This window comes from Etheostoma cragini, chromosome 23 (assembly GCF_013103735.1).
Source record: "Etheostoma cragini isolate CJK2018 chromosome 23, CSU_Ecrag_1.0, whole genome shotgun sequence".
Classification (NCBI taxonomy): domain Eukaryota; kingdom Metazoa; phylum Chordata; class Actinopteri; order Perciformes; family Percidae; genus Etheostoma; species Etheostoma cragini.
In genome coordinates, this window is record NC_048429.1 from 13,999,792 (window position 1) to 14,009,906 (window position 10,115).

Below are 10,115 nucleotides of genomic sequence, written 5' to 3' on the forward strand. Positions count from 1 at the left end.
CTCAAATTGTCCGCTGGTTGAATTTGTGCCCAAACAAACTGTTGCTTGCGGGACGGACTGCGCCTCCTGGGCATTTGGAAATAAAAGAATCTCGGATTGTTCTCATGAGAGGACGCAGCGGACCCACGCACATCCCGACCCCAGCCGTGTCCACTCGCTAGGGAATGGCTGTGCGGTCCAGGACGGGCTTCTCCCGGCAGGAGGTCAACAGAACCGTGTGGGAGGTTCCGGAGAGGTACCGGGACCTGAAGCAGGTCGGAACAGGAGCCTATGGGACTGTGTGGTAAGTTAAAGAGAAGTAGTGATGGAATTTTAGCGTCAGCTGATTTGGAGCCAGTGTTTATGGCATAGGCTAAATAGGCTACAGAGGTAATCCAGAAGTAAATATGTTAAAGAATTTAGTATAGTAGCTAGTATTTTAAGTAGTCTATTATACATAGCTTAAACTTTGACCCTTTCCCAATGCACGAAGAAGAAACAATAAACCGAAAGTAAAAAGTAGCCTACCCTGCCTACCCTAGATAATTGATTGAGATACTTAAACATTTTTTTTTACTCAATTTTATTTTTAGCTCAGTAATTTTACTTGTAGCCTACTTGAGAACAATATTCCCGCAGCAGCAGGACACAGTATACATTATTATTATTACGCTGCTTGTGTGGGATATTATGGTCAGCAGTCTCTCCACAGCTGGCTCTGCTGGGTCTTTCTTTGCATTGTGTTGTATGGATGAGGGTCAACAAAGAATCCCCCTCCCCCCCCATCCCCGATTGTCATTGTTGGGAGAAGTCAAAGAGCCTGAGTTGAGCCCAAAGTGTATAGAATGCACCACTACATTGTCTTCAATCACAAACAGAGTCTTTCCACACCCCCCCCATCCCCCCCACACACACCCACACACACACACACACACACACACACACACACACACACACAGCAGACATTGTGACTTGTCAAAGCAAGAAAGGCACAGGAGTAATTGATCATATGAATGAGGCACTGTTCCATTTAGATGTTTTTAAGTACACTTTAAGATATCATTATAGACTTATTAAATGACTGCTGTGAAAAACACCTAAAGTGATGGAATTTGGACCAAACTATTTAGTTTTTAGGGGTGAAATATAACTTCTTCAAGCTTTCTTTTGAATTGTATCCGTTCTTTTTCAGTTCAGCATGGGACCGCCGGATGGGGATGCAGGTCGCCATCAAGAAACTTCATCGGCCCTTCCAGTCCAAACTTTTTGCCAAAAGGGCGTACAGAGAGTTGCGACTCCTCAAACACATGAAGCATGAAAATGTAAGAACGCTCTCCAAGTATTTTACAGCTGTACAATGCATCTTATGGGATTTTTAAAAGAAAAGGAACGGGACTGCAACATGATGTGGAAGCAGATCAGACAGGCTGAATGGATATTAACAATGAAATTTCCAACATAACTGTCTTAAGGAATTTTGCAAAAGTAAATGGTTGAATCTGATTTTATTTGTGTTTTTATATCTCCGGTTCAGGTCATTGGGCTGCTGGATGTTTTCACTGCTGAGATTGCATTGAACCGCTTGCGTGACTTGTAAGTTTGCCTGCACTCCTGCTCACTGCAGACTATAAAAGGCTTGTTGCCACACTGGAGTGATTTGACTCGTCTTCTGTTACCACAGTTACCTGGTGATGCCATTCATGGGCACTGACCTCGGCAAGCTGATGAAGCTGGAGAGATTATCAGAAGACAGGGTGCAGTTCCTCGTCTATCAGATGCTGAGAGGACTCAAGGTGAACACCAGGACCAACACAGATACACGCATGTTACTCATTACCTTCACCAGCATACATGCAGCTTCTGTCAGAGCATTCTAGAGAAGTGTAAATGATGTCTTATTTACTCAAAAGGGAATGTGATTACCATGTTAGTTACCCAAGTAAGGGCCATACACACTTGTCTCAGCAAGTTAAGCCCAAGTTGCTGATGTTGCTGTCTATGTGTGTCTCCTCTCTCCTCAGTATATCCACTCTGCAGGGATCATCCACAGGGTAAGCAAACTTTGACCTTTCAGGCTATGAGCCTTGGGGTGGGGCTCTTGCTCTTTTTCAGACTCAATCCCATTCATCCTGAGATTCCCACACCGGGAGCTTTGCTCTCTTTGTGTGTGTGCATTTGAATGTGTTCCCTCAACTCAAGACAGAATGATATGCTGTCTGTTTCATTTTAAACTGAAATGTCCAAGATGTCTGAACATCTTTGACTTCACCCAGCCAGTTAACGGCTTGTTTTAAAGATTTTAGTACAACTGGCATGAATTAATTTTGAAAATCTGGGATTGTCACATTCATAATGAATGGCTGGAGTCAGCCCTGGAAGCAAAAGTAAAATGATTAAAATCGAGTGATTTAATTATAAATTATAGTTATACATTCATTTACTTACATACTTTGTTAATCTTAAATTCTCTAGGCATTAAAATATGACCAAATGTAACCAAACGAATGTCTTCTGATAACTCCTACCACCTACTTGATCTTCTTTGTCTCACATTTCTGTTTCCCACAGGACCTCAAACCAGGAAATTTAGCCATTAACCCGGACTGTGAGCTAAAGGTACTCTAACTTCCCATCAAGCCGTCATGATGTGTCCACCCATACACCTACACATTTCCATCTTACAGTTATTTTTGTGTCCCCTCATTCAGATTCTTGATTTTGGCTTGGCGAGGCAGGCCGACACAGAAATGACCGGCTACGTCGTGACACGCTGGTACCGAGCGCCCGAGGTTATCCTCAACTGGATGCACTACACACAAACCGGTAAAACATTTTGTATGAACAGGTGTGCAGAAAAAAAGGCAAAGAGATCTATTTCATAAAAACAAAATTGAGTTTTGCTCTCTGTTGCAGTGGATATTTGGTCGGCAGGTTGCATTATGGCAGAGATGCTGCTGGGAAAGCCGCTGTTCAAAGGAAGCGATCGTATCCTTAACTGTCACCAACACTGGCTTGGTTTTGTCTTGCACTTGCAATTGTGTCAAAACCTCATCTATTAATTGCTGTTTTCACTCTCTGTAAATGTTGATCCCACTAGCATTATAAGCTAAATAGAAAGCTCATATTTAAATGGAAAAAGAAATCATGCAACAGTTGATACTTGACCATAGCTACTGCCAGACCTGGACCAGCTCCGAGAAATTATGAAGATTACAGGAACCCCAGCTGCTGACTTTGTCGTAAAGCTACAGAGCCAAGATGTAAGTTGTGCTCGACATATTAAAAGTATACTCGATGCACACACTGGATGTAAAATTACAAAGGAGGTTGTAATCTGCTCCCTCAAACCTCAAAGAGAACAGCGGCTGTCGTCACTTTGCTTTTGTAGCTGTCAATGCATTCCAATAGTGAGTTTCACAGCCTTTTCAAGGACCCATGGCATGAAAATGTCACTTTATGAGGTTTTTAACATTAATATGTGTTTCCCCAGCCTGCCTTTGGTTCCCTTCAGTGAATAGAAAAGGTGATAGGGGTAAACCGAGCACTGGGTATTCTGCTCTGACCTTTGAGAAAATGAAAGCTCAGATGAGCTGATCTGGAATATTGCTCCTTATGAGATCATAAGGGGCAAGGTTACCTCCCCTTTCTCTGGTTTGCCCGCCTAGAGAATATGGCCTACCCATGATGGAGGGACATCATGGCTTTCAAACAAGAAAAGTGGCAGTTGATTAAGGCCACCCTCCAGCCTCCACCTTGCCCCCCCCTCCACTCTCCTCCTCAAGAGCTACAGACTCAGAAATGGCACATCCTAAGGAAAGCTCATTATTGGACTGGCTCTAGTGGCTGTAATTCTGCACCAAGGCTGGATTTTGGGAAAGACACTTCAGATATGGTATAAGGGGACCACTTAGGTCTAAATAAAAAGAATCCAAAGAGCAACATGTCATGGGACCTTTAATCCCACAAAGAAGAATAATGTCCATAGAACTCAAACCACTCCAGCTCCATAACCCACCATTCCTGTTTGCTCAGTATGTTTGAAACACAAATTTTTCACTAAGTACTAATTTTCACAGCTTATAACTAAATACATTGGTTTTAATAAAAAGTAAAGTAGTAAAGAGTGTACAGTATGTTTAGCTATAAAATGGTCAGTATAAAGATAAAAGGTATAAGAATAAATCTGTCCATACCTGACTTATCTGTGACTTATGGAAAGGTTTACCAACCTTTGACATCCTTCTCTCCCCTTCTCTCTCAACAGGCCAAAAACTACATCAGAAGTCTACCAAAAGTGCCAAAAAAGGATTTGCTCTCTCTTTTCTCCAAAGCTAGCTCAAATGGTATGTAACAATCTATCTATTCCCCAGTTTACCCTGGTGTTGGTGCAAAATGTCATGCTGACCTTGACATGTATGTCTGCAACACAGCAGTGTGTGTCTTGGAAAAGATGCTGCTCCTGGACCCCGAGCAGAGGGTGAGTGCCTCAGAGGCGCTCGAACTGCCTTTCTTCAGCGAGTTCAGAGATGCCGAGGAGGAGACTGAGGCGCTGCCCTATGATCAGACCATGGACAACACAGACCTGCCGCTGGACCAGTGGAAACGTAAGACAGAGGGGAGTGGCCGGTTTCCATTTACTTCTGAACTAACCAATGTTTCTTGTCTACAATGGGTCAAGAAACTATGTGGAATTTGAAAGGTGTTGCTTATAGTGACAAACCTGCAGAAAATGATCACTCTATTGTGCAGTTCCTCTCAGATCTATATAATGGTTTAGCCTAAGCACACTAAAGTGAAACAAAGTTAGAATCTAGCTGGTAAACACATTGGAACATTTAGCTGCTACAGAGTGAGATATTTCACTCAGGAAGTTAGTGGCGATGAAAACAGAACTAAAAGGAGATTGACTATTGGACTGACAATAATCAAGGCAACTGTAACACACCATTTTAAAACTGTATACTCCTTTATGGGATATTTCAGTTTAGTTCATATTCTGCCAAAATTCCCATTGCCAGTGTTGTCACAGTACCTGCTGTTTGCCAGAAGAGGTCAGTGAAGATGTTACCATGTAATAATACACAGCAAGGGCCGTTTATTATATGTTTAGCTGGAGAGGTAGCAGAAGAAATATGCATATATTAAAACAAATACTACAAATATAATTAAATTAAATTAAATATAATATAAATTAATAACAAATATGTTTGGTAGTGAAGGCAAAGGTATCGAACTTGGATGTGAAAGTAAGACACAGACATGATTTAGAATGGATGATGCATATGCCTGTCTTTTTTATTTGTGCAGGTCACACTTTCACAGAGATACTGACCTTCAGGCCACCCAGGGACTCCAGAGAGACGTCACTTTAAGACACACACGGACACAATATTGCACACGTCACACAAACACACATACGCACCCAAAAATATAATTTTCTTGTTGACTTTGTTGTGTTTGTGCAGGAGTAATGGATATTATTAGTTTGAATGAATGCATTGTTAAAAGGCTCAGTTGTGTGTGTGTGTGTGACTCAGATTATGTATCCATCATCCATAGATAACATGGTCAAATTCTTACTAACTGTGACTGCTTCCTTAAAGTCAGTCTAACCATTATGTAGCAGTTTTTTTTGGTCTGTTTGCTCTTTGATTTATTCTGATAATGGAGGCATTTCTGGAACTGAGGGCGAGGTCACCCATTGTACAGTGCCAAGTGATGTGAATAATGATGTCATACACGTCCTATTAACCACTGCATGACCAGAAAAAAAGTATCTTAATGTAATGATTAAAAAAAAACATATTGTGAATGAAAATGGGGCTGACAGAAAAGACTTTTCTTCTCACAGTTTATTTTAGGTGGAGCAGAGTTATGACAATGCCATGTTAGATTTGTTTGTATGTGTTTTTTCAATATGAACTCCATATTTGTTCAGGACACATTTCATTTTACAGTGATCTGACCTGTGACATTTCCATCCTACAAACTCCAAAACACTTCTCTTAAACTGGCTCTGAGCCTGGAGCCCTCAGACAAGAGCACTGCTGGACTGAAGTTTTTCTTCTTTTGCATTTGAGCTTTCTCCATGGACTCCAATCTCATTTGGAAAGTGGACCCTCGATTTACCAGTAAACATCTGTAAATTAGTTTTTTGCTACTGCGAAAAATCTGCAAAGAATCACTCAGGGTGAAACCTCCTTTTAAACACATTCTACTTTGATCTGCCATCAATTAACAGCCATGCACTCATAGAGTGAATAAGAAGACATATTTGGCTCTTGTCAGATCTCACTGATAAGAGCTGTTTGCTTGCTGCTATTGACTGACTATGCAACACTAGTTCTCTACTTCCTGGTGGCTTTACACTTCAGATTCTTATGGGAAAATGGAGAATACCTTCAAACCTAAACACAACGGAGGACATTCAAATCTCAGCAGACTTTTGTTGCTGCTGTTTCTGGCAGGTAATACTTGATTTTCCTATTGAAAAAATATCCGTGGCAGAGTCAAAGTTTTAGTTATATAATTAAGTCCTTTGATACAGTGCGTGAGTGCTTCCGTACTAATTTTAAAGGCTGTTGGGATACCTTTTTACTGTGTTTTATTTTGAAAACTCCTTACTTTGTGTATATTACCTGCTAAAAATGGGATGGGATAAATGTATAAATATAACAAAATGAAATCATGAACTACAGTAAATGTTTGTGGTACTTGTACTTCACTTGAGTTTTCCATGATACTTCTTCTGGTCCTTTACGTTTCAGAAGAATTTTTTTTTTTCTCCACTGTATGTAATTAAAAGCTCTAGTTACTTAAAAGATGAAGATTTTACATTAAAAATATCAGCTTTTAAATGATGAAACATTGTTGTAGATTTAATACACAACACTATATTAAGTAATTACAATCAGCTCCACCTACAACAGTAAAATGCCATTTCCAATCCAATAAGATAATACATACTAAACTTGTTTCCCTGTGAAATGAGTGCTATTAGTTATGATAAGTATATGTTGCTCATGATACGTCTGTACTTTTACTTTACTTAATGCTGTATTTCCACATATAATGTGGTAAATTTTACATGGTGGCATTGTGTATTGTAACAAGTGAGAGTTATAACTTAATGGTAAATACTTAAGTGTAGTTAATTGGTAAAACGTAAAAAGAGTAGTTATGAAGTCAGCAAACAAATCTCTACCGGTCGTGCCGGACTTAGTAAGACTGTAGCAGCAAAATGCCTGAGTGTATTCAACTGAGCAAGAGTGTTTTATTGCTTATGAATTTCACTTTTCATTGTAACAGAATTGTTATTTCTCCTTTGATAAGTTACATAGCCTTGCTTGAAGTAAAATATGTGATATCTCATACACCACTCCTAGATAGATAGATAGATAGATAGATAGATAGATAGATATTGATCCCCAAAAAAGTGAAATTATGGTGTTACAGCAGCAAAATCACACACAGCACAGAATATAAATATAAATGAAATAATGATAATAATAATTATAATAATTATAATAATAATAATTATAATAATAATTACAATAGGAATAAAATATGAGAAAGATTTTTGAATATGTACAGGATGGGAACACAAAATGTTAAACAACTGCTTAAATAGAATGCTAAAATGTAAATAAACCAATTGTGTAATACTGATGTTTAAGATAAAAATGAGATATGTTTTCAATGACCGTGTAGGCCTTCAGCCAGTGCTGTCTTCAGATGGAGAGACCCCTGAACTAGATGACGACAACAAGGGTAAGCGGTTTTCTACTCAAATAAACAATAAAACCTAAATTAAATTTGGTATTTTTATCAATTGTAATGTCCAGATGCTAAATAAATAATTTCATTCAATTCAATTCTGTAATATCTTGGTATGATTTATGACTGTAAAGAAATGTGAACACTAAATTTAAATGGTAATTGTGACATTTCCAGAAGCAGTGAAAATCAACTGTAAAATTGTTGGTCCGGACTATGTCACTGTGGGCGTGCCAAGCAGCGTTAAGTGTTTTTCCAACTGCCTGGCAATGCAGAGTGCATGTATCTATTCTATGTCTTTGGAGGGACATATTGCCCAGGGTCAGGGCAATGTGCTAGCCTTCACTGTTAACAGTTGGGTGGATGCCTTAACAGTGACATGTACAGCCAAAGTTGCAGATACAGGGCTAACTGCGAGGACAACAAAGCAACTGCAAGTGTTAGGTAAGTGATAGCTCCTTCCTTGATTATTCAACAAGACACTGTTAGGGTTTATTTAAGAAGGATTGGTCTGTATTTATGACTTCTGTGCTTTGTGGATGTCTTTCCCTTCTAATAAATCTATTTGTCTTTCTCACCTTAGCTGGACCTGCCAATGTTTCCATCACAGGCCCCGATCTAATGAATCCATCAGTGAGCCACACCTATAGTTGCCATGCCTACTGTCGGCCATCTTGTAGCTACTCCTGGAAGACAGATAGAGGCCCATGGATTGGTGGTCAAGGGAATGTTATTTCAATCACTCCTCAGGAGATGGACCACTCTAAAATGCTCATCTGCAAAGCCACCAATAGTGTGTCTGGGCTGTTTGACACTGCTACTCGAAACATGGCTGTGGCCTGTAAGTCAAGAGCTTCACGTCATTTACTAAAGGGGGAGAAGGTCCTAAACCTGGAGAGAACATCTTTCCAGTCAAATTATTTTATTATTATAAGAGGGGCATAGGTAATTTTAAGCATTAAATTTTTTGACATTTTGTGAAATACGCTTACCTGCTATCTTGCCAAAAGTTAGATGAGAAGATTAATACCATTCTCAAATTTGTTTAATAAATACTGTATGCTCTTGCTCGTAGCTTAGATTAGCCTAGCATAGCATAGGGACTGGAAACATCAGAAACTACCAGAACTTCTAAAGCTTAATTTTTGTTAAAACTGCACAAAAACCCCAAGTGGAATGGCAAGTTGTGAATGGATGGGGGGGAGTTATGTCCTGGACTATTTTTTTCTCCAAACCAGGCTCGTTTCCAGTTGTTATGCTAAACTTAGTTAACCTGCTGCTTATTTGCGGAATAAATATAAAAGTAGTCAGTAATATCACTGTCATGTTTATAAAGTTTACGTAACTTTCTTAACAATGATCTATCCTCACTATCTATCTTTTAGATGGTCCATCTGAGGTTCACATCAGAGGCCCCGACGTAGTAGAAATTGCAAAAAAGTACAAGTTTGTGTGCACTGCTAAATGTCTGCCTTCCTGTCGCTACGTGTTGTCTGTGGACCGCCTCACTGTGAGGGGCAACATGATTGAGATAGCAGTCGATTATACGCTTCGATCTGTCACTCTCAGGTGTGAGGCCCAAAACACAGCTTCAAGGAGGACAGCTACAACCGTAAAGATTGTACACATAGCAGGTGGATGAGACATAAAATGGTTTGATACAATGGTATAAAAGTAGGTCATATTAACACTTATGTATACTGTTAATTTACCTGCTTTTTTTTTCATTATTCTTCTGTTCAGGGTTAAATCCAAACCTGTCAACTCGTCCTGAAGGGACCTTAGCTGTGCTGCTGTTGGCCTTCATCATTCTAGTTCCTTTACACTGATGTGATCCAGCTGCAAACAGGTTAGGGTTAATATTGTAAAATTGTATGATCGCAGCAACATATTTATTTTTGGTAGCTCTTTAAAAATGTAATTGCATGGGTCTTAACATATTACTACTTTTATTCATTTTCATATTTATTTGTAGTCGTTTGCTTTATTTTATTTCTTATCATTTTGTGCAATTATTGCAGCTGTTAAACAAGGTGCATATTGTTCTTACCATTTTAAAACAAATTTCTCTCTGTCTTTGTCTCTGTCAGATCTTTCTTTCTCAGATAGAATGTGTGGTGAAGAAAGGTCTGTGAATTGTGGAGAATTAATGACTCATGTACCGGTAATCTCACGCTGAATACTATCTTTGCTCATTCGTGTTGACAGTGGGCTGAACCCTGTTTGCACTTTCTAGCAAGAGGCAAGGAAAAGCACTTGGGCCTTCACGTGTGCACATGGGATGCCGGAACTGAGGAGTTTGCAAGATATTTGGAAGATTCTTGTACATGGATACTTTTGAAATGTTGTCTATACGTAAA

General features: G+C 39.4%; 2 protein-coding genes across 6 annotated transcripts; both read left to right on the forward strand.

The window, feature by feature from the left end:
* mapk12b (mitogen-activated protein kinase 12b) lies at positions 1-5,892 on the forward strand. The gene is made up of 12 exons (XM_034863496.1): positions 1-283; positions 1,172-1,301; positions 1,514-1,572; positions 1,661-1,772; positions 2,001-2,030; positions 2,548-2,595; positions 2,688-2,802; positions 2,893-2,964; positions 3,160-3,239; positions 4,244-4,322; positions 4,410-4,583; positions 5,287-5,892. Exons 1-12 carry the CDS (start codon positions 165-167, stop codon positions 5,349-5,351), a joined length of 1,083 nt encoding a protein of 360 aa, XP_034719387.1. The 5' UTR covers positions 1-164; the 3' UTR covers positions 5,352-5,892.
* A 64-nt stretch (positions 5,893-5,956) lies between these two features.
* LOC117938705 lies at positions 5,957-10,115 on the forward strand. 5 transcript variants are annotated; one of them, XM_034863498.1, is made up of 7 exons: positions 5,957-6,446; positions 7,690-7,749; positions 7,933-8,199; positions 8,339-8,596; positions 9,141-9,389; positions 9,499-9,604; positions 9,846-10,115. In XM_034863498.1, exons 1-6 carry the CDS (start codon positions 6,368-6,370, stop codon positions 9,582-9,584), a joined length of 999 nt encoding a protein of 332 aa, XP_034719389.1. In that variant the 5' UTR covers positions 5,957-6,367; the 3' UTR covers positions 9,585-9,604; positions 9,846-10,115. The 5 variants fall into 5 exon arrangements, with proteins under 5 accessions (XP_034719389.1, XP_034719388.1, XP_034719391.1 ...); XM_034863497.1 differs by having other exon boundaries at positions 9,861-10,115; XM_034863500.1 differs by having other exon boundaries at positions 8,366-8,596; positions 9,861-10,115.

Excerpts from the sequence above, each read along its gene's own strand:
- LOC117938705 (XM_034863498.1), top strand. The coding sequence starts at position 6,368 with ATGGAGAATACCTTCAAACCTAAACACAACGGAGGACATTCAAATCTC. Across the intron at positions 7,750-7,932 it reads ACTAGATGACGACAACAAGG|AAGCAGTGAAAATCAACTGT; the intron begins GTAAGCGGTTTT and ends TGACATTTCCAG. Across the intron at positions 8,597-9,140 it reads TCGAAACATGGCTGTGGCCT|ATGGTCCATCTGAGGTTCAC; the intron begins GTAAGTCAAGAG and ends TCTATCTTTTAG.
- mapk12b (XM_034863496.1), top strand. The coding sequence starts at position 165 with ATGGCTGTGCGGTCCAGGACGGGCTTCTCCCGGCAGGAGGTCAACAGA. Across the intron at positions 2,031-2,547 it reads CTGCAGGGATCATCCACAGG|GACCTCAAACCAGGAAATTT; the intron begins GTAAGCAAACTT and ends TGTTTCCCACAG. Across the intron at positions 2,596-2,687 it reads ACCCGGACTGTGAGCTAAAG|ATTCTTGATTTTGGCTTGGC; the intron begins GTACTCTAACTT and ends CCCCTCATTCAG.